Source organism: Protopterus annectens, chromosome 4.part0, assembly GCF_019279795.1.
Source record: "Protopterus annectens isolate FY-2018-M chromosome 4.part0, PAN1.0, whole genome shotgun sequence".
Lineage (NCBI taxonomy): Eukaryota > Metazoa > Chordata > Ceratodontiformes > Protopteridae > Protopterus > Protopterus annectens.
In genome coordinates this window covers 797578434-797602043 of record NC_056733.1, presented here as the reverse complement: position 1 = coordinate 797602043, position 23610 = coordinate 797578434, and the positions used below count along the sequence as shown (strand labels likewise).

At 36.6% G+C, this 23610-nt stretch overlaps 1 protein-coding gene across 2 annotated transcripts in view; it reads right to left on the bottom strand.

Moving 5' to 3' along the window:
• ADGRD1 (adhesion G protein-coupled receptor D1) overlaps nucleotides 1-17703 on the bottom strand; it is a 2063662-nt gene extending 2045959 nt beyond the window's left edge. For both annotated transcript variants that reach the window (XM_044068759.1, XM_044068760.1), the window contains exons 1-2: nucleotides 17057-17703; nucleotides 16923-16959 (exon numbers count right to left, since the gene is read on the bottom strand). In XM_044068759.1, coding sequence (XP_043924694.1) covers nucleotides 16923-16959; nucleotides 17057-17119 — 100 coding nt within the window. In that variant the 5' untranslated portion in view covers nucleotides 17120-17703. The remainder of the gene's footprint in view (nucleotides 1-16922; nucleotides 16960-17056) is intronic.
• Nucleotides 17704-23610: the final 5907 nt, after the last annotated feature.

Here is a 23610-nt window from a genome sequence, read left to right as displayed (position 1 = left end):
AGCAACATAAAAACACTGGTATCCCTTTAACCTTTGTTAGTTACGTCTACCTGCCTTTATGTGGTAAGATGTCATCTTTGTGATATTGTAATTAGTCATCTGACAACAGAACAGACAATCATAACCATGAAACAGTAATATCTATACTATGCACCTGCACATATGCTTAGTAACAAATAGTTTTGAAAACTACAACAATGCAAAATGCTGCTTTATCTTGATGTATGTTCCAAAACTCTCCCAACAATATTGGTTTGAGGACCAAATGTAATCCCAACAAATAATGAAACTGCAGATTACAAGTATGTTTAAGCAATGTTGTTTTCCCCGTTGGTCTCTGCTATTTAAATGTGAGTTTACTCCTTGTAAAAACCTGTTGCAGCATTTTGTTAAGACCTAAAAGGCATTGCAGAAATAATCTAAGTGAAGGGGAAGACTGGGAATGTTAGTGGTTAACAAAGGGCCCTGTGGCAAATGAACCTGCTTGCATAGTGGGTGAGTTTCAAAGAACCAGATTGCCTCTCTAATTAAGGCAACCAAGATGAAAATGGCATGTAGTACCAATGCCAACTGCTACAGAGAGTTAATAAGGAATTGTTTCTTTCATCTACAATTCCTCAGTAAAACATGATGTAAATACATCCCAGCTGCTGAAATGAAACCTTAAACTTACTGTTGTCTGCATGCCTCATTCCAGGGTTGCTGAAATATATTTTAATGAGTGTAATTAAGGTCACTCATTCAGGTTAATGCAAGGCATTATTCACCGTGCAAAATAAAGGCTTACATAATAAACTAACGAACAACATCATAAAAAGCATTTTGCAAAGTCAAACCAAGAAGTACTTAAAGTGCAATTCGACAGCAATGTAAACTCTTGCTTTATGACATTTTTAGTTTTAAGGGGTAGGAATTGTTTTCTCACACATACAATACCTGTAACTGATTCATCTATCCCATTAAATCCATTCCTGTAGCTCCTAGCAGTTCTACCACCAAGGACAGATGATAATTGTTTTTTAATCCAATCATTACGCCTCATTGTTAGTTTGAACTCATCAATGCACCAGAGTGCCTGTATTGGATTAAAAGATTTTCGGAGCATTCGTCTACACATGTGCATCAACTTTGCAGAACCTTATGTTTACCTATCTTAAACAGAACTATTATTGTCATCAGCCTGGCCATGGTTTACAAGCTCTCTCTGTCACACACACACACACACACACACACACACACACACACACACACACACACTGTATGCAAAGTATTATATGTTAACACCCATGTACACTCTAGGTACCCATTTCATATTTCTTGCTGCTTCAGAATGTTTTATATCATGCTAACAGTTATACAAACAATCCAGTGATATGGTGAGGTTAGGGGCAATTTCTTAAAGAAGAATTTACTGAATTACATTCTAATGACTACATTAAACTAGAAATGAAAAAAAAAACATAAGGAAGAATATTAAAATGTACTTTTTGTGAATGGGTCCCACAAATTTTTATTTCTGTATATCCTGCATCCCACAAGTCAAATTAAAAGCTGTGAAGTTATAGTATGTTTTAGACAAAGAAGGTTTTTTTTTTCATTTACACAGTTTTCTAGCACAAGCTAAATATTTTATTTTACCTAACATTTGGCTAACACACATTCACTAAATTCAACCCGGATTTCAGCCAACTATGTTCACTGAAACAAAATACTTTGAAAGAATGCTTATAATAATAGTCCTCTTCCCAGTGTGGTTGTAATGTATTGTTTGCTTTATTGCCTAACTACATAATACTGACTCAGTGGCCACGATGAACCATTATGTTTATTCTAGACATCACTAGTTATCAGAAGTCCTGACTTGACACAATACGAGTTTCTAATCAACATCTTATAAATGTTCATGACACGATAACAAGCCATCTTGGGTTCTGGTTTTAGGTTACTGTTTATTATAAATACCACAATTCATTTTAGGATCTGGACATGTGTAGCAAGGTGTCCTTGGAAGGGTCACCTAAGTGGCTAACTGTATAGCGTCTCATAATACCTTTCACCATGAGACGGCCTTTAGTGATCGGATAAAATGGATGGATAAAAACGCCTTCTCCCTGCTGCTCCTCCTTTAGCTGCATTCATCTGCAGCCATTTTACTTTAATCGTTTCCCTTTTTTGGGGAGCAATATGCAAATCAAGTTATTCATTTGGCTTTTCTGGCACATTAGAACTATTATTTGGCAACTGACTGTGCAAAAAAAAAAAAAAGAGTGTAAAAATATACTGTTTTACACAAATACAGTTTAGGCAATAAAAAAGTATTTGCTTTTAACCACCCAGGTTGGGAAGGAATTATTAGAACAGTATGAAACCTGGGTTTGGTGGAGTATTTATATATAACCTGTTAATCCTATACATGGCTCATGTTTGTTATACTGTAATTTGGCAGATGGTGCAGAGAATTAAGACTATGAGTGCTTAATGAGTTGCTTCCTGTGGTCCAGGATTTGATTCCCTATTGATTACCATAGCAAAAATGCTCTTATACCCAGCTTAGAACATGCTTTGCTTGTACTGGCATTAGATTCATCTCAAAACATAAGTATTCTCCAAACTGCAGAAAATATGTTACCACCTTCTCAAAGAAAGTATCACTGTTTAATTATCCTCCAAAGCAGGTAGGTCTCAGTTATGGCAAGGGCTGCACATTTATTTATGCATTTCTTTATTTATTTAGTTATTTATTTATCCAGCCATCCTTGTTGACCAGGTTAGTCCCTCTAGACCAGTGACCTCTTTCCAGAGAGACCAGAGATGTTATTTATTCTGACTAGGGGAAATGTACCCAGGGAAATGGGAAACGTCCCCTTACTCTCTTCAATAAATGATGTGCATACCACTGAACTTTCCAGTTTTTTTGCAGGATGCCCAGATTTTTGCTTCATATTTTAGGACTGTTCCTCATAAATTTTGGGTTTTCCAGCAAATGATTGGTAAATCATTGAGGATGGAAGTTAGAAAATAATGACTCATTAATCAATGACAGGTGTTTGAGTTTCAGACTTCATACACCTCAAAAAATTCATTCTAATGAAAAACATGTTAATCTGTCAACTTTTTTAAGTTTCTAAGAGCAGCAATTAAAAATCATCCCTATTTATCAGTCTTTGTCCCCCCATTATTTATGACTTTGTCCATATTTCTTGCTCAAAGAGGTTGAGAGGTATGACTGATGTGGCATCTTTTACCCCACTTGAGCTACCACCCTCTCAGTCAGATGGGACCTTGATGTAGCATCTCATCCAAAGGACAACACACTCAGGAGTGCAGTACCCGTTAATGCCCCACTGCAATGTCAGCAATGGGAAATGAATCCAGTCACCTGGGGTGGGACTAGAACCCACAACCTTTGGATATTCCATTACCAAAAATGAGAGTGCTAGACAGTGTCAGCTTTCAAACTACTCCAAGAGCTGTACAAATGCTCTTGTTGTTTAGACTGTGGCTAACGTATTTGGTATGATTTGTTATGTCTTCCACTTACCAATAATGTTTTGTGCTGTTGGGTTATTGTAGCCTGGTGAAGCAGCACATGGATAACAGAATCAATATTTCATTGCTGTCTTAACACAACATTTGGTTTCATTGCTATCTCCTTTATGTTTTTATTCATAATACTTTTTAACTTGCACATCCACTGTCATTCATATTTGTCTGGGATGAGACTAATAAGTCCAACTGGATCAGTGTTCTACCCCAGTTACCAAACTGAATAAATCAGTATGAAATAACGTATGATCTTTGTCACAATTTCTACATATTTTTATTGTGAGTATGTATTTCACTTTTTTCCAGTGTTTGTCACCTGTAACTTTATTTGTATTTCTTTGTATTGTTGTTGCCCTATAGCCTAGATTATGACAAAACAAAAGCTCCAGAGGGAAGATCACCAGCATAGTTAAGAAATACAAATAAATATACATGTATCTCCCTTGCAGCATAGTATGAAGGCAACCTGTGCTCCAATTATGTAGATTGAGGGATAAAGCAAGCTAGAATGATGGTACTCCATGGTGCTTATGAGGTATGGAGTGGTACTGTCTGGTCAGCTTTGTGCCTATAACCTTTGTCTCTTTCTTTGTTGTATAATGCTCCTCCTTAGGACATGTAAATTTGTTATAACCTATGAACTGTTGGATAATCCTGTCTTACACACTTTAATAATACTGTGTGTGTGAGTGTGTGTGTGTGTGTGTGTGTGTGTGTGTGTGTGTGTGTGTGTGTGTGTGTGCTCGCGTAGGTTTATTCATTTTATGCTTTTATGTGCTGTAATAATGTAGGGATGGGTATGTCTTCCTAAAATTATAATATGTATGCCTTGTTCACCGTAACAAAATTGGAAGAGGGGTCAGTGGGTTCTTTTCTTGACATTATGTGTTTTCTACCACTGGCTGCAGTGAAAGTATTCTTCACGTTGTCTTTAGATGTGTTCCATGGTAGTCTTCCTGCCTGAAAGGTACTCCATGGTTAGTTTCTTTGTCTATATGAGAGGCCACAGTCTTTTGTAACCACATGATACAGGGACTGAGGCCCCCATTCTGTATGTTGGGGGTGTGTGGCGTGAGGTCTAGTTTTCTTACCTGTCAATGGACTGATTTCACCAAGATGCTAAACAGCAATCTCATTTAGTTGATGGTGGTTCTTGGGTGTTCTGTTTTAGAATGCACTGAACCACACATTTGTTATCCTTACTGCCACATAAAATAAGCTCTTGGGTCACATGTTCTACATTGTGTGTATGTTCCACATTATGTGCATGTTTTAGGCAATGTATTTTATATTTTGTTAATAGCTGGGTACCAGTGCTTCAACATTTCAAAAGTAAAATACAAAATAAAAATAAGAAAATAAATGCTGCTGAAGTCATACATTTACCTTTCTCAGGTTTGCACAGACATCAGAATCATTAATATATAATATGCAGGTAAGGAATACATAAACATTTGCTAGTGGGGTGTTGTGTGTTCGGGCACTCACAGCAAAATGGCAATTTTGCTGTTTTGGGTAAGATCCATGTACCTTTTTCGGTACTTTTCCGTTAACGGGGCAACAGCTTTTTTGGCTTTGTTAATGGTTTTTGTCCTACGGAAAATACACACACACACACACACACACACACACACACACACACACACACACACACACACATTTATTTCAACCCGTGTTTGTATAAATATATAACGTGTATAAGTGTTATATACACATACACACACATACACACACACACACACACACACACACACATTTATTTCAACCCGTGTTTGTATAAATATATAACGTGTATAAGTGTTATATACACATACACACACACACACACACACACACATTTATTTCAACCCGTGTTTGTATAAATATATAACGTGTATAAGTGTTATATACACATACACACACACACACACACACACACACACACACACACACATTTATTTCAACCCGTGTTTGTATAAATATATAACGTGTATAAGTGTTATATACACATACACACACATACACACACACACACACACACACACACACACATTTATTTCAACCCGTGTTTGTATAAATATATAACGTGTATAAGTGTTATATACACATACACACACACACACACACACACACACACACACACATACACACACACACACACAGATGGCAGCTCTCATTCTCTTAACTCCAAAATCAGGGACAAAACCGGAAGTAATCTGGAGCATTCAGGGACAATAACTTGAAAAGTTAGTTGAACAGAATGTGGCTTAATGGCCATTTTCTGAAGTCAAAGAGGAGTATAATTTTAATCATGTCACATACATCACCTCCTGCTATGTGCACTTGCAATATTTCACACATAATAGAAGGCTGCCAATCGGGGTAGTGTAGAAAATAATGAATGTAGTCACAAAGGTATTCCCGGCACCATATTTGAATAAAGGAATGTAACTACTTGCCATTGCTGCATTAACCCACATATACACCTTGCAAAAGTTTACCAAAAAAAAAAAAAAAAAAAAAAAATGTGCCTGTTAGAATCCAACTACTGTTTTCCTCAAACTTGACTTTCATATTTCAAAACTGCCACTGATTTTTTGTAAGGACACGTATTTATGTTTGCTACTTTCTTGACAAAATGCTGCAGCTCAAGTGTAAACGAAACCTGGTAATGTAAATTAGTTGTAACTCAAAATGACGAATATCCTTTCTGACCTTACAGTGATACTTTTATTGGCAGCCCGTCAAGATGTTGTACTGCACTGAATTCAAAGCACAGCACACCCAATATATACCATGCTTCCTGACCACACACACACACACACACACACACACACACACACACACACACACACACACACACACACACACACACATTATTATTTTGAAAAAGACAGTCATTTATCTGAAAACTCACTAAATTTAGGGGCTATTTATGCAAATATTGACAATGAACGACCATTGTCATTATGAGAAAACTGGTAACATGGTCAAAAAGGCTGTTGCCCTGTTAACGAAAAAGTACCCATTTTTCAATGTGATGGGGTTTAATGAGACAGTAGCTGTAAACTAGTTTTATATCATACAACAGGGGTCTACCTTGTAATACCAGCAAATTCCAGTCCTAAAAGCTGCATGCATATTATTACATTTTGTTATACACCTTGATACATAATATGGCTATGATGGATAGCATTATGGTAATTATCACATTTTAAAAGCCTGGTAGATTGCACACAACCTGAAAATTCAGAATCAGTTTTCCCAGAAAAGCAAAAGTCACACCAATTTAGCTGCAGTATTCTACTTAACCCCAAGTGTTGTGCCTATTTCAGTACTTAAACTAAACAGCGGTAAGCTATGTTTCTAAACTATGAGCTACTCCATTTACAATTATAATTTAATATTCAAAATTACTTCCTTTCTAAACTATGATCTACTTTTGTTACAATTTAATATTCAGGATGACTTCCATTTGCAGATAGTATCCCATACAGTGGGAAAAGTTGGAGAAGCATTTTTTTGCCTTCAAAATTCTACATAATTTTCCATTTATATGACATTTAAATGGAAAATAAGTGCCTATATTACATTTTCAAGTAGTCTAATTGCTATCAATATTATAATCAGCAGTTGTATTAAACTAAATTGTGATCTCTAAGATGTTTTTATCTTTGAATAGTAACATTTTCTTAAAATGTGAGCTATGTGTTTTAAAAATTAGCCATTTCTGATAATTCCATATCATGACATGCGCATCCACTGCAAAAATCTGTAAAATGTTACTAAGCAGTCTATGTTTTGTAGATCATATCATATGGAGTTTTGAAACTAAGAATTCCACTGCACCATACCAACCACATATTCAAAAAATACAGCAGCCTATACGAGTAACCACTATTTTTGGAATGGAATTTGAGGAGCAAAGAGCCTGATGTTGCAGAATCATGTTTGTATGTACACTTTGCCAGCATAACTGTAGGCCAGTAATAATTCCTTCGAATAAGGGCTTGCCAGCAACCTGAAAAAGTACATTTTCTCAGTGTTGCACAGTGTTTTTTGATAGATTTTTTCCATGTGTCAACAATGTTACTGTCTCTGAATTGCAGTGACCTTTCAGCTAATAATATATAACTAGGTGCACAACCTGCATGGCCTAACTGCACGGCTTTGCCAACACAAAAGTGGATTTTGTTTTCTTGATGTGGGTTCTCAGGAGGAATTTTCAAAATAGGGGAATTTTAGGCAAGTAGTTCAGTTAGGTGTTTTCTGGTAAATTCTGATGGACATATGTAAAATGCATTACGTCCAATACTGTATGGCAGAAAATAACTTTCATGATGACCATAGTAAATATCAGTATGCATCTCACACACACACACACACACACACACACACACACACACACACACACACACACACACACACACACACACACACACACACACACACACACACACACACACAAATTCCATTCACCTTATTTTTCCTCCTCTGTTACTGCTTCATATATTTACTGAATATTCTGTTTTTCAGTTCCTTCATACACTATTTCTATTGGAACACACAGTGTTATTTTGTAGAAACTGAACACTTGCAGCTGCCGATAAACAACTGTGACAGACTCTTAACTTCTCCAGTCAACTAATGTTAAAGTTCCTGTCTGTTGCTTAGGATATGGCACCTTTTTTAAACTTTCCATGCAGACTATAACTGGACAGCAGTGAAAAGGTATGTGAGAGAAACAGATGTAAGCATTTTGAGAAAACCACTAGTCCTTATCAGTTAGCAGAAACAAATATCTAATGTAGAATAACTGCAAGTTCTTCCAACATGACTTTTTTTTCCCTAAACTTCAGGTAATACACAGAACTGAAAAATGGCAGTTTTGAATTGGTACATAAAACATAATTTCCACTCCCCACTCATACCCCTCAAATGTCCAGATTTTTGCCTCACATTCGTGGTCTGTTCCCAATAAAATCACTGGTTTTGTGACAAATCATTGAGGACTGAAGTCACTAAGTAATGGCAGACATCTGAGTTTCAGACTTCATATCCTTCAGAAAATGCACGCTAACACAAAACCTTTCATTCTAACAACTTCCTAAGTTTATAAGTGCAATAGTTAAAATCTCTCCCTGTTTTTAGGCCTTTGTACCCCAGTTATTTTTGTATTTGTGTAGATTTCTTGAGCTAAGAAGCTGAGAGGTATATGCCCACTGCTTTTAAAATGGCATGGTTTCTCACAATCTTGGCTGACTTTTTCAAACATTACATGCTATAACATATTGCTGGACCAGTGTATACACTACAATAGTTTTTTATACCACCATGTTTTACATTTACTGTATGCATTCAGGTTCATTCACACTTTTAAGGCAATAACTGGGGCACTGAATAGCTCCCATTGTATTGCAATCAAACTCCTTTTAGATGGTGCTATAATTGTGTTTATTTTGAATATCTACTGATATTATTTCCATCCAAAATAATTGCAGCTCACCTTTCAAATGCACCTCACTATGAGGAACATTCCTCATTCTAACTCTTATAAAGTCTATGTTCCTCATAGTTCCTCACTGAAAGGGTCTGTCACACATTCAGTATTTGAGTAATATGCATGAGTTTAGAAAGACTTGCTAAGCAGCTGTTTTTGATAATAACTCCTGGGCAGAAAAATCTTTTAGCACAATGACTTAGGCAACACAAATTGGAAAATGCTGTCACTAAACTTAGGGAGCCTATGAAAAGAAAAATAAACAGAACTACTGTAGAAGTATCACAATAGTTTGAAAATTTTATGAAAACTGGTATAAAGCAGAGAAATATGAAAATCAAGAAAGAGCACAGATAGAAATATTTATGGAAGACTTAAGTATGCCAAGGTTAGAGGTAGATGAGGGTCAACAATTACCAGTTAAGATATAAGGAGATGAGATAAAATTGTGATGTATAATCAATATGCAGGAAAATCTCCAGGAACAAATGGCATTCCTGTGGAAGTTTAGAAGTCAAAAGGAAATAAATTGATAAAGATCTGGAAGGTTTTGTTTAACAGTATTTTAAAAAGAGAAGAAACACCTTCTGTGTAATACCTAAAGATGGTGAAAACCCAACAGATGCAGCTTCATATTGGCCCATTTCAATTATAAACCATGATTACAAAATGTTTATCCTTACACTAGATAAAAAATAGAAATGGGTTGCCAAAATTGATAGATATGAATCAATGTGGTTTTGTGAAGGGAAAGCAAACATTTGACAACATTAACAGAACAATAATGATCCAAAAGGAAGATGAATGTAAGAAAATACTGCTGTCGTTGGTGGGTCTTGATGCAGAGAAAGCATTTGACAGAGTAAGCTGGGAGTTTATGAGCAGGGCAATGGAAACATTTGCATTCCCTGACAAAACAATAACAATGATTTGCAAGATATACGAGGGATTGCAGGTAAGAATTCAAGTGGGAGGGTTCCTCTCTGATACGTTGTGTCCGAACAGAAGAACCAGATAAGGGTGTCCTGTTTCCCCCTTGTTATTTGCTTTATATTTAGAGCCACAGGCAAAGAAAGAAAGGGACTCAGAAAGTGAAGGATAGAACTGGTAAGGTAATCAAGAAATGTTGGCTTCATTTGCAGATGATACTATTTTGTACCTGATAAATCCAGAAAAGGACATTTCAGTCTTGTGGAACATTTTTAGATAGTTTTGCATCTTCTCAACAAATAAAATGAATGAAAATAAATCAAAGGCTGTAGCCATAAACTATGTACCCATACATGAATTAGTTTAGCAATACCCGTATTTATGGGGACATGATAAGATGAAGTACTTAGGAATATGGATTAAAAAGGCTTTTTGTTATGGCACTAAGTATATGTGGAAAGAGATTAAACAAATGATAATACAAAAACTGAGAAGCTGGAAGTTCTTGTTTGTGGAAATGGACAGTAAGATATGGTGAAAATGTTCTTAGTTCCTTTAATTTTATATACAATTTGGGCATATTTTTATCAACCAGAGGAGAAGCTGTGGACAATAATTAGTAAAGAGATGAAGGAATTTCTTTGGGGGGGGGGTAAGAGTTAAGTACGATAAGCTGATCTTTCCAGTAGAACAAGGTGGTTTAGGATAACCTGATTTGAAGAGATATTTCATAGCTACACAATTATGGCTCACAGATATAAAACAAGCAAGACGTTACAATTCAAAGTGGAAAGGGAAGATGATGATGCAAAGTGGAAATAAAAGAAATAAGGAGAGAGTGGGATTGTGGATGCAGATTCTTAAGAATAACAACAGCCATACAAAGTTTTATATTCATAGGATTGCAGAAAGTATTCTAAGAACTAAGCAACAGAAGAGTGGAGAGAGAAGACTTTACTGATAAGGATGAATGCAAAGTAGGGGCACAGAGAACAGGTAAGTGGGTGTTGACACTTACTGGAGAAAACTGTCAAAGGAACCAAAGTATTCGGAGCAAATAATTAGAGAGGAAAAGGTAACAGAATGGGAAGAGGCCAAGAAGATATTTGGACCACAGGCTAGAGACCACCTTGATAACTAGGGACTGCTATCAGAGTATAGGTAAATAGAAAAAGATAGGGAAATCCTAAGTAAAAGACCTGCTCTGGTAAAGTTTTTAGTTGAATCTAGAACAGAAGTTGCTACTAAAAAATGAGTAAGGCATATAAAATATTGCATGATAACTATAAGAATCAATCAGCGGAGATTAGAAAAGATGGGAAAGGATACTGCATAAACAATTTAGAAGGGAACAATGGGAGGACATATATATGGCTCCCAAGTGTGCAACAAAGTCCAAAAGGTTTATGATTTTTGCTTAGAAGTGTTTGCATGGGTATTTTTGTACTCCAAACAGACTCCAAAGAATTGCTCCTTAGGTATATGGTAAATGTTGGAGGTGTAACGGAGAAAAAAGAAGCAACTCTGAACATGCATTCTGGAAGTGTAATGAGTTGGCAGTTAAAAATTCCCTACTGAGTACTCTAATTGAAATACTGGGTGAGCAAATGTTTGTAACTAAGGAAATTATTGTTTTGAGCTGGGACACAGGATTTTAAGTGCCTGGACACAGTAAGGTCTTACTGAGTTTTATTCTGGTGGCTGCCAAAAAATCATTTACTAAAAGTACTGAATACTGTAACAGAGATAAAAGAACTCTGCAAGTAGGATTTTTTGAAAAGGGAAGGAACAAATTACATAAAATTAAATGGAAATTGTGGTAACAATAAATTGAGAATAATGTTCTGGAGGAGGGATGAGGTATAAGGGAAGCCGGGGACTGAGCAATTTATGTAATGTCGGATTGATAACAGTTATAAAAAAGAACACACGTGATGTATAATGTTTACAACCGGACACGTAAATGAGGTTTGTTTTCTTTTACATTAATCTCTGTCTATTTCTTGTGTGATAATTTAATAACGTTGTTAAAAAAAGAATTGCTTTAACTAATATCCATGATAAATATTATTGGATAATATGAAATCATCAAAATAACTTTTTTATAAGAATAAAGTAACACATTTTAAAAATACTAACTGTACACAATATGTATTCAAGAACATTCTTATCCCATTTTTTGTGCTTTCTAGTCACTCAGAAAGATTACACTAAGTGTACACGTAGTCTACACTTTGTGGTAACATTTATGAATCCGTGTCAGTATTTAAGGCTGCAAGAATATCAGTAGGAAAACTAAAATTAGGAGGAAGAAGGTATGAGTTATGTTTGTGATGTCTGTTCACTCAGAACAGCGTACACTTAGTGTAGGCAATATTGAATCCTGGGGTAAGTTTTCTAGATGCATTAGTTAGCACATGTTCAACATTTTGCCCATTTGTTGCACATTACGACGGGTAGTGCTTCACATTCTGGAGATGGAAGTTTGGATTACAGAATAATTTGCTTGTAACCTGCTGACATTTAATTCTATATTTATTCATGGCAGTGCATACAGTGGAGTGGGGTGCTTTGTCATTAGAGGACTGATGAATTCCTATTCAGTGCAATCCAAACATCACTTTACAGTTTCACGTTCTTACAGTTGCAGGAATATTTCCCTTACCTGAAAACCTACAGTATATGATACTCAGACAAGAATAATTTATCTTCTGGATCTATGGTAATGATACTTTATTTGAGGAATGACAATATTACTTTTTAGCATTTGCATGAAATAAGCCACTGTACTTTTTGGAAACTTTATCATTTGGGTGTCAGATCTCTTCAAGGTTCTGAGCTTACATATGGAGACAATAATGTGCCTTCTTGGGGTTCAGAATGGCAAACAAGAACTGCATCTTCTAAGTTTTGGAATTTACTTAGCAATATTAAGTTCACTGCCAGTATCTGTTGTGATATGACCGCAATCTAAGTTCCCAAGCTTGAACTGTCCTCTTGGGATTAAAATGCAATACCACATCTGTATATATTCAGTTAAGCCTAAAATGTCAGTCTCACCAAGATGCAAAATTTTTGTTCTTTAATATTTTTTTTCATTTGTCATTTGCTATGACTGTATTGGTTAACTTCAAATTATTAATCATTTAAATGTCATTTTTATTTAGCTGATGTGTAAAAAGTATGAAGGTGTTTAGCCAAGACTGTATTTTGCATTTAATTTATGATAAATAAATGAATTTTACTGATGTATGAACTATGAGAATTTTTGCTATTTTTTAAGCCCACAGTTTAAGGGTGACTATATCTCCAACGTATACACTACCTATATCTGGTACTGAATTCTTAATACCACCAGCTTTGATAATACAGCCTACCACACAAACTCAATGTATCACTTCTTTGATGAATATTTATATATTATATACATTTACATAGTCATACCTGTACTGACTATTAAAGACACAGCATATAGCTATCAATACAGTTTGTGCTTTATTCTACAATTTTCATACATTATATATGTGTTATTATCATTAGAATTTCAGAAAGTCCTAATGCCACATCAGCTCAGTATTCAAGCAACTTAATGGGTACCAAAATGTCTGCTATCTGTAGTTTTCTAATGACAATACATTGTACCTTAATTAACGTGTGAATTAATTCCATCATTGATTCTATATTTGCAATATTAGAGCATATAGTGGTCAGTCCCAGGGGGGGACAATATTTGTAAGAGAGTAGGGGGAAAGAGAAACCAGGTGGCAGATATTGTTAAATGTATCTGTGCACCCGGGTCTAAATGATAGTATTTTCATCAAGCTTGTATTGGAAAGTAAGGATTAAAATGTATATATTTTAAACAAGAGAACATACTGAATGGTGACTGTTTTGTATTTGAAATTTTTCACAGTAACATATGACAGTGTTCATAGACAATTATTTTAAACTATGACAAGTCGTATAAATCATTTTTAAACTATTTTTCAATTTTTTTTACGTTACATGATATGTACAATATGATTTTTAAACATTATTAGTAATATAATGAAGCATTGAATATGTAGTATTAGGAGTGATTGAATTTAAGCACTGAGCACTTTAAATGTTTAATTGATGGAGTTATCAGATGGTATGATTGGTTAGTAGTATATATAAAACCCAGCATGAAATTAATGTATGTGTTCTGATGAAGTCTATTTGAAGTAGATGAAAGTGCTTAACAAGGTTTTAAGGGGTTGTTTTGTTAAATAAAGAAGTGTTTTATAAGGAACTTTGGCGAATTTTGTGAGTCCAGACACTCAGCACAGTGAACGGAGTCTTGGTTTATTTATTTATTTATTGTGTTGACTTTCTCTGACAGAAGTTGCATTTAATGGACAATAAGAATTGAATTAAACACATTTTTCTTTAAAAAAAGAAAATCCTTGAACAGCAATATCTGACAGTGTTCCTTATCTGTAATATTCTGTCTACTGCCATAACATTTCAAATTTTAAGAGGGACAACTGGAACATCCAAGTCATAATCAGAAGTATCCCTGAGGTGTGCAAAGCTTGACTTTCGCAAACCCTAACCATACTGCAGCATCAACATTCTCTGCATACAATTTATGCAACGTAAATAGAAATATGCACATTTTAACACCACCTCTGCAATGTTTTCTTGCACTTACTATCTCTGCAATATTATAGCTGCAAACTACATTGGGTGATCCTTCTGCCATAGTCACTCTTTTACTTAATGTAATGTTGTTGTGTCTTTCGGCTTTTCCCGGTTAGGGGTCACCACAGCGGAACTCCGGTCCGCTAATGATTGGTAGTTGATTTTTACATGCCGAGTTACCAGCCCGATGCCCAACCTTCAACGAAGGTACCTTTTACTTAATGTAATAAAAATAAAAATAATATAACTTTAATAAAAGTATATAGTTTCAGTACATAAAAAGTAAAGAAGTAGTTTCAGTGTCAAGTAGAATCATACCATTTGATTCCTCAAAATTTCAAAGTTATGTTGTTATCAGTACTTTTGGCAATGTTTCTGAGGGGTAATGCTTAATCATAACAATGTATAGGTTAGGGAGGCAAGCATCCTTCTTATAAGCAGTATTACTTGAAAACGCTGTCACAGAAGGTGCTCTAACTCTTACAATTTTCAGAAAATAAAAAGTACCTGATGCAGGAGAACAAAAAGGAACAGAAGACCTCAAATAGAGTACTTCCCTCAAAGCAGTACCAGCCCAGCGCACAGGTAGAACCTTTCCACATTTACAGTTGTCTCTGTCTAAAATGACCACATAACTGACTAGAAAACAGTCTGGAAAAAGTGGAGGTCCCCTTAATGTACCACTGCTATGGTGTACATCTGGCTACACAAACAGGCAAAAGACTTTGTTTATGTAAAGGGATGGGAGTTTGGGGAGTGTGTAGAGGCATTGTGGGTTTTGTGTTTAGGACTACTGTGAAGGAGATGCAGCCTAGTGTCCTATTTGTTGTACATTATAACATTTGCTTTGGTGACAACATACCCCCAACTTTAAGTTTACATACGTGGATGTGTTTGATCTTTCAGGGAATAAAATTACATAAGGCAAATTAAAACACTCACTATCTTTAACAGAAACATGCATGGAAAGACGCATTAGTTCCTCTTCCATGCATTCCTTCCATGCATACCATCTGTATAAAAACCTTACGTTTCATTCTCCATATTTATGTAACATTATATACCTTGAGCGTGGTCATAGTCCACATTATATACATTTCCTCATGCTTTATTCTTCACATAACATTTTATTTTTATTTCATTTTATTTCTATGTCAACCAATTAAATTACAATAGGCAAAAGTGACTTTTCTAAGCATTCAGGGAGCACCATCTATGCAGACTGGCAGGGTGTACAAACTGAAACTAAGGAATCAAACCCGGGACTGCTGAATTTCACGAGAGGCCTAGAATCTTACTCTGTTGATTGGAACAACATACTTTAGGAGTAGTAAACTTGCTGTCACTTTTTTGGGGGGTGGGGAAGCAACAGTTCAGCAATATCCTGTCTGTATTGGTCTGGGGCATTAAGCAAATAGTGCAGCAGCTTTATGTACACATTTAGGGAGGCCCTTCCTCATTATATCACCTTAGGTATTAGCAACAAACTGATTATAGTACAGCACCCATGTACAATCAGCTTGCTGGCTTCAGAATACAGGCAGCTGAGAACAAATATTTACACATACTGATTTGCCACAGATACTATTTTTAAAAAGTATGAAACCTGGAGGCAGGAAAAATATGAAGCATACTTTTCTACTTGACAGAGATAAACAGTAATTACAGCCACTAACCACAACCACAGTGGTTGAGGTTAAGACAAAAAAGAAATAGTTTTTACCACAAAATCTTTAAAAAAGAGATTGGCATATGTGTGTAGTCTAATTTACTAATATGTCCCTTCCCGCTAGTAAGCTGTGCATTTTCATATTTTTTTCTTTGTCCTGTTTTACACTTTTAAACTTTAGGCTGAATAAAGTTTGTTACAAATTTCACTGAACGTTTTGTGATAAATAATTGCGTACCAGACTTAATGATGTTGTTACCAAATACAAACAATAACTGAAAAATGTCCTTTCCCCTATATGTGAATAGAAACTGTGCCAAAATGCATGTCTTCCCCCATGCTTACACTTACGCTTTGGAATTCCCAGTGCAAACCCACCTTCAACATCTCCTGAATGTGTAACTAGAAAAATGCACAGGATGTAATGCCATGGTCTGCAAGGGTGGTGTGCCATACAAAAAAAAAGGTAAAACATGCCTACATGATCACTATATAATTGCCTATCAGATACACTGTTATTATGTATATCAGACTACAAAAGTCTGAGGACAAAACGTGAGAGACGTAATCCAGAGGCAAAGGATGCAGTACAGAACACAACTTTAAATCTGTAAAAAGATGAAGGAACCTTACCTTCCTTGAATTCGGACAGATGATCGTCTCCATACACCTGCAGATAAAAGTAAGATTAGTTAAACATGCAAGACCGAGGTCAACACAGAAGAAGGGATACTATCAGGGGCTAAAAGTTTGCTAGACTCATATACCTGTAACCGTGAGCACAGGAAAGCCAGCAAGGTGTTCAGCTTCAGCATCCAGCCAGGCGCCATGGAGGGGACCCTGGACACGTTGCCTTTCCAGACAAATTCAAAGATGTGTCACAAAATGCTTTACCCAGTGTACCTCCTCATCGAAATATTTTATACGAGTGCGTCAAACAATTTTCCACCAAGAGGAAAGTTAAAATACTCCCAGTGATTTAAGACGTGGTGTTTTGCTTTCCCTTCTTCATGCCTCAGCAGTGAAAAATAACAATGTATACTCCAATCAAGAAAAAAAGGTGTTTCTAAATTCCTGGGCTCGACTTCCAAGAATGGAAAAAGTTTAATAACTTTTAAAAAGTTAATGCTACCAAAGGACCTCCTGATCCGTGCAAAAATACAGCTGTTTGAAGTTTATTTACTTTTCATAGTAGCCTTTATTGCTCTTTAAGTGCGATCAGCAAGTAAAATGAAACAAGGGAACCCCCATTCCCGCAGCAGGGGTTACTAGTCGCCCTCCGGTTTGTCCTGCTACATAACGGGCTTTGCAGCTGTTCACACTTTTTCCTTTCTCCTCCAGTCCGCCTCTCACTGCTGCTGTACCTCCATCCCAAATCAGGTTGGGTGGAGAGGGTGATGTCACCATTCTTCTCTCTTCTGAAACTTTGTCCCTTACTGGTACTACTTAGTAAAGCAACTGTTTGCTACTGGGTCCTAATGCTAGCTGGCTACAGCGAGCACTGTGGATAACCCCAAATAATACTACAGGTAACAAAATGACCCCAGATGTGCTGCGCGCCTTTTCCAAGTGATTGCCATCTGTTCCTCTTTTCGCAGGTCAGTCCTGACTTGGGAAGCCATGTCCTGTCTAAAACAGGACAGGTAAAGTCTGCAAAATAGTCGTTACCTCCCTATAAATAAACGCAGCAGAAAACTGTAACGTATGCTGTTTGCTCAAAAAACTTTACCACAGAAACAGCTAAAATTCTACAGTGATGACTATTTTGTAATAAAGAGAGACACGTATGTTGCTAATATCTCCCCACCTCTTAAAACAAGAATTCTGGACAAATTCAAAAATAATAGGCAGACAAAGGCACAAAATCAATTGCTCTTGGAAATTTAGAAAGTTAGAAAATAACAAGTTTGTATTAGCATGCATGTCCTAAAAGGTATGGAGTCTGAAACTCAAATATCTGTCATTGTTTAGTGACTTCAGTCCTCAATCATTTGAGAGAAAAACACTAATTTTATGAGTGACAGTGGAAACAAATCTGGATATCCCACGGAATTCTGGATAGTTGAGAGGTATTTGTAATGGTTAAAGGGGCACGTTTCACTAAAAAATCTGAGATTTCAGTAAGAAATGCCCTTTTTGTAATCTGAAAATGAAGATTTGTTTCATGCCCCTTCATTTACTCCAGAAGGTAGTATCCTACTGTGACGTGATTCCGTGATAAGGGTGGGTGAAAATTACTTTCTGGTCACTAAACAAAATGCAATTATATATATATATATATATATATATTGCAAATAGTCAGTCAGTGGGCATAATGGGGTACGAATTACTTTGGTAAACTCCACGAGAAAGCATCGTTTTGCAGTTTACCAAGTTACCTTTGTTTCCTTAATAACAGCGTAACTCCACCAGACACTTCTCAAAACTCTGACCATTAAAAATCATAGCAGACGGACAAAAGGAAGAACGATTTTACTGTTCACATTAAAAGTTGTTCCAGTACTAGCAGGCCTTATATAGTAAGCAACAGGGTATTATTATTATTATTATTATTATTATTATTGTTAATTTATTAATGTATTTATTTATTCAGGTATGCATCCATAACCACGTCTGACTTTATATGGAAATATAAATCTAGGAGGAGTAAGGCTAAATTTGTGGCAGTTGAGAGGTATGCTCCTCTGTCTAGCACCCCCCCCCCCCCTTTCTTTGGATTCAAAGTGGAGAAACAAGTTCTTAACCATTGTGGGCTAAGTAATCACTGTATAAATTGTGCATTATGACCACTGTACTCTAAAAGGCGCAGTCAGACAGTAAACCTTTATAGTTAGATGAGTTAAAATTATACTGTGCACTGAATGGAATGGCTTATACCACAAGCAAACAGTAACAAGGTTTGTGGCAGGGAACATGAAATTGTGAATATAATAATTGTATTTATTTTATTTATTTAACATTTGTTTACTAGGAAAGCCCAAGTAGGACGACTCCATTTTAAGCAGAGGCCCAGGGAGAAACATTTCAGACTCATGTCTTTGGAATTACTTTATCGTAGGTTTAATGGAACAAGAGAATGGCCACAGACACAGCAGAGGCACATTGTGTTATGCTTTTCATAACATTTCTTTCAAATTTTGTTTTCTTTCTTCATGGGAGCTATGTTGTAGGGTCTATTCACCATTTTCACTGCCCCGGACCAGCTTGCAGTTTGGCAGTGTGTATTTCTTTCCCACCCAGTTCTCTTGGACTTCATGTATGGTTTACACTGGTGCCTTTCCTGTTTGGAATGCTGTAACTATTTCTGTCTGTATACTATAAGAAGAGGGTTAACATTAATTAATTAATTCATTCATTCATTCATAGCTGCTTTATCATGGTTAGGGTGAGTAGGAGGCTATCCCAGCAAGCAATGAACATTAAGGCAAAGAACCAGTCCTGGATGAGATGTCAGTCCATCACAGAAGATTAAACATTCCAAACAGAACTGCAGACAATGACAAAAAAGATATATGTTGGGGATGTGATTGCCTGTAGGATGGGGAGAAAGTGTGCTAATGGGGTACACCTGCTTGCTGCCATTTGCTTGCAAAAGCAAATGCTCTAAATCTCACAAGCCTGATCTCCTGATCCCTGATCCCATACACAACATAGCTCTACCAGAACCTGAACCCAAAATTCCCACCCAGTTCACAACCTGACTCCTCGGTCCCTCTCACTAAACTTCCACTCCCTCTCCCTCAACCCTAAAGTCCCTTATCTCTCCCTAAACCTAAAACACCAAACCCCTTCTCTAAACCTAAATTCCTTGATCACTCACTAACTCTAAAACTGCCTACCCACTCCCTAAACCTAAAACTCCAACCCCCTACCTAAACCTAAATTCCCTGATCACTCTCTAAACCTAGAACTCTCTTCCTGCTCCCCACCTTAAAACTTTCTTCCAGCTCGCTAACCCTAAAATCTCCCTTCCACTGCATAATCCTAAAACAGCCCTTCTTCTCCCTCCTTGCAGTTATTAGCCCAAACTCATATTCAAGTTCGGGCATGAGCAGCAGCTCACTGAACTACCAGGTTCATAGATTCATCGGTTCATAGATCAGTACTAAGCTAACTGCCCTTGTGAGCCATTTTAAGCTTAGCCAGTTATCCCTTGTGAGACTCTAACCCTGCACCTTGTGTTTGTAAGGCAAACACCTTAACCATTAGGCCACCCTCCCAACCCAAAGGTAATTGAGTCTCTGGCTTTGAAACAATGATTTTAGAGTGCTTGGGACTTGAGCGCCTGTAGTGAATCCATGCTAATGCATACACAGTGGTTGCAAAGTCTTTCTGACACACACCAAAAAATAAATAAATAAATAAAATAAAAAAGAGATCAGTGATGATTTCAATAAAGAAACGATAAACTACAGTAACAGAAAATCACGTATAACTGTAGAAGACAGAAGGAGCTACTCACCGATCTAGTTAAGGCTCACCCAGCTAGATTTCATGAAATAACGGTGAGCTGCAGGGGTATGAATTAAGGGGAGCATTTGTTAGGTTAAAATGCTTAGTTTTATTTCCTCACTTTCAGTTTAAATGGGTAAGGCTATGAAAGTACTTGTATCTGTTTTTACAGGTAAGCCAAGAGTTTTGACTGGCTATTTGCATTCCTCAAATACCTCAGAAAGCAAGAAGAACTTGTTGATAATTAAATCTGGATCACAACATTTAGCAAACAGATTGATGAGAATGTTAGAGATTTAAATGCTCATACAAATGAAAACCAGGCAAAGAAGAAATGTACACACATAATCAAAATGAATGACCTGACTATAACAGCATATGATGCTACTGAACCTCATTTATATCAACTAATGCACACAAAGTCTTTCTGATTAATCATTAGTAGTTAAAGAACAAGGATAACATGATACTGATGAAATATTTTCATTTTTAAAAATGTTGTTGGGTAAATTATGGTACAACAAATAATTAAATAATAAAACTTAGGTAGACTTACTGCTAGTAAGAAAAGGGCACTGGGGTCAAAACAGAGATTGTAAAATAATCCCCAGTGAAACAGTTTCCCACTGCATGGACCTCCGGTGGTCACTCAGCTGTAAGCAATGGTCAGAGAAGGTTCTAATGTCAACTGAGAGTAGGCTGAAGACCTGGAAGTTGTGTGGGGGAAAACAAAGGAATTCAAGGAAACAGGGATCTAGCATCTCAAGTAGAAAAGAAAATAGGTGGAGGTGAAGAAGAATAGTAGCGTCTCAAACTTGCATGTGCGAAGACAATAGAACAGGTACGCAGCCGAGCCAGATGTGCAAACAAGGCGCATAAGGAAAGCTGGTGGTGGAATGTAGAAGTCCAGAAAGTCATCAAAACAAAGAAAGAGTGCAGGAAAAACTGAGATCTACAAACATGGACTAGGCTAAGGAGAATTTTATTTATTTATTTTATTTTACATTTGTTTACTGGGATAGTCTGACTGGATACATGTCCATTTTCAGCGTAGACCCAGGGAGAAAAGCTCCAAAAAGACATTCAACAAACTGTTACATTTTTACAGTTTAAAACACAAAATAAAACACAAATAAAAGGATTTTTACACAGATGTAAACAAACACAAAAACAGATACACCAATTATTAAACATTTTACTCAGATGGAAACTTCTAGACAGTGGCTTTAAGGAGGATAGGGTATTGAATGCCTAGTAGGCTAACCTGGTAGTAGATCCAAGGAGATCATAGGATTTATAAGTTAAGAAATAATAAAGTGTAGGAAGAAGTCCTCCATGCGCACACGAGTCATGGTTAGAGTTAGTCTGGATTAGAACAAGAACATAGCCATCGTTTTTTAAAGTACTGAATCAGACTTTTCTTGAACTGAGGTAGAGAGAGTTCAGATGTAAGATTAGCAGGAAGAAAATTCTAAGTTTTGCCAACAGAGTTAGCAAATAGAGATTTACCGGCTGTGTTGTTGGATTTGAGAGTTTGAACTAGTAGTCTTTCAGATGAACGAAGTGCGCTAGGGTTACTGTAGGGGGTGATGAGGTTTTTAAGTACGGGTGTATAATCTGGTTGGTACAGAATTTTGTGTGTAACTATTAGTTGGTTAACCTGAAGTAGGTTAGGCAGCTCAAGCCATCCTAGTAGATTTAGGTTATGACAGTGATCAGTTCTGTAGGCTGCATCGGTAGCAAATCTAGCAATGTGATTGTAGCTGCCAGAAAGTTTATTAAGGTCAGTTTTGCTGAGGTTTGTAAATAGAAAGGAAGCACAGAGGAGGGTGGAGAGTAAATGTGTATGAGCAATTACAGTTCTGGCTAATGGCATTAGGAAGGGTTTGATCCTATATAGTGAGCCAAGATTTTTATTAACTGTTTTAACAGTTTTATTGATATGCAGATCAAACTTAAGGTTATCTATTATAACTCCTTAACAGTTTGGTTGAGGAATCTGGGGAAATAATGGTGCGGTTGTTGGATTTTAATGTAAAGGTTATAGGGGCAGACCTGAGTGAGGGAGAAAAGCAGCAGTTTGTTTTTATTAGGATTTAATATGAGACAACAGTTAAGGAGCCAATTTTCAACTGTGTTAAAAGTATTTTGGGATAACATCTGAAACTCTGTAGGTGAAGTGTCGGAGCATACCAAAGTGGAGTCATCTGCATATTGAATGCATGTTGCATTTGGGATGAGCTTATACAAATCATTGATGAAAATGGAAAATAATAGTGGACCTTGTATGGAGCCTTAGGGTACTCCGAGTGTGATGGGTAAAAGGCTGGATAGTTTGCTCTGCCATAGGACAGCCTGTTTTCTACCACTGAGATATGATTGAAACTATTGGATGGCCTGTTCCTCTAGGGAGATGGATTTCAAAGTGTTTATGAGTATTTGGTGGTTTACCATATCAAAGGCTTTTGAAAGATCGGGAACGATAGCAGAGGAAAGTGTATTATTGTTTTGGTGTTGGTTAATGACGTTAGAGAAGGAGAGGAGGGCTGAGGTTGTACTATGGAATGGTATAAAGCCATATTGGGTGTTGGCTAGAAGATTATTACGGATAAGATAGTTCAGGAGTTGATTGTGGATGCATTTTTCAATAATCTTAGCCAAAGGTGACAGAATAGCTATGGGTCTATAGTTTGAAAGTTCAGTAGAGCTGCCTCCTTTATGGAGTGGGATTACATGGGATATCTTCCAGAAGGAGGGAATGGATGCTTCAGTTATAGTTCTATTGATCAGGGTAGTAATGGGGTATTCTATGGCATATGCAGCTTTTTGTAGATATTCTGCAGGGAGAAGATCAGCCAACAGGGTGGTA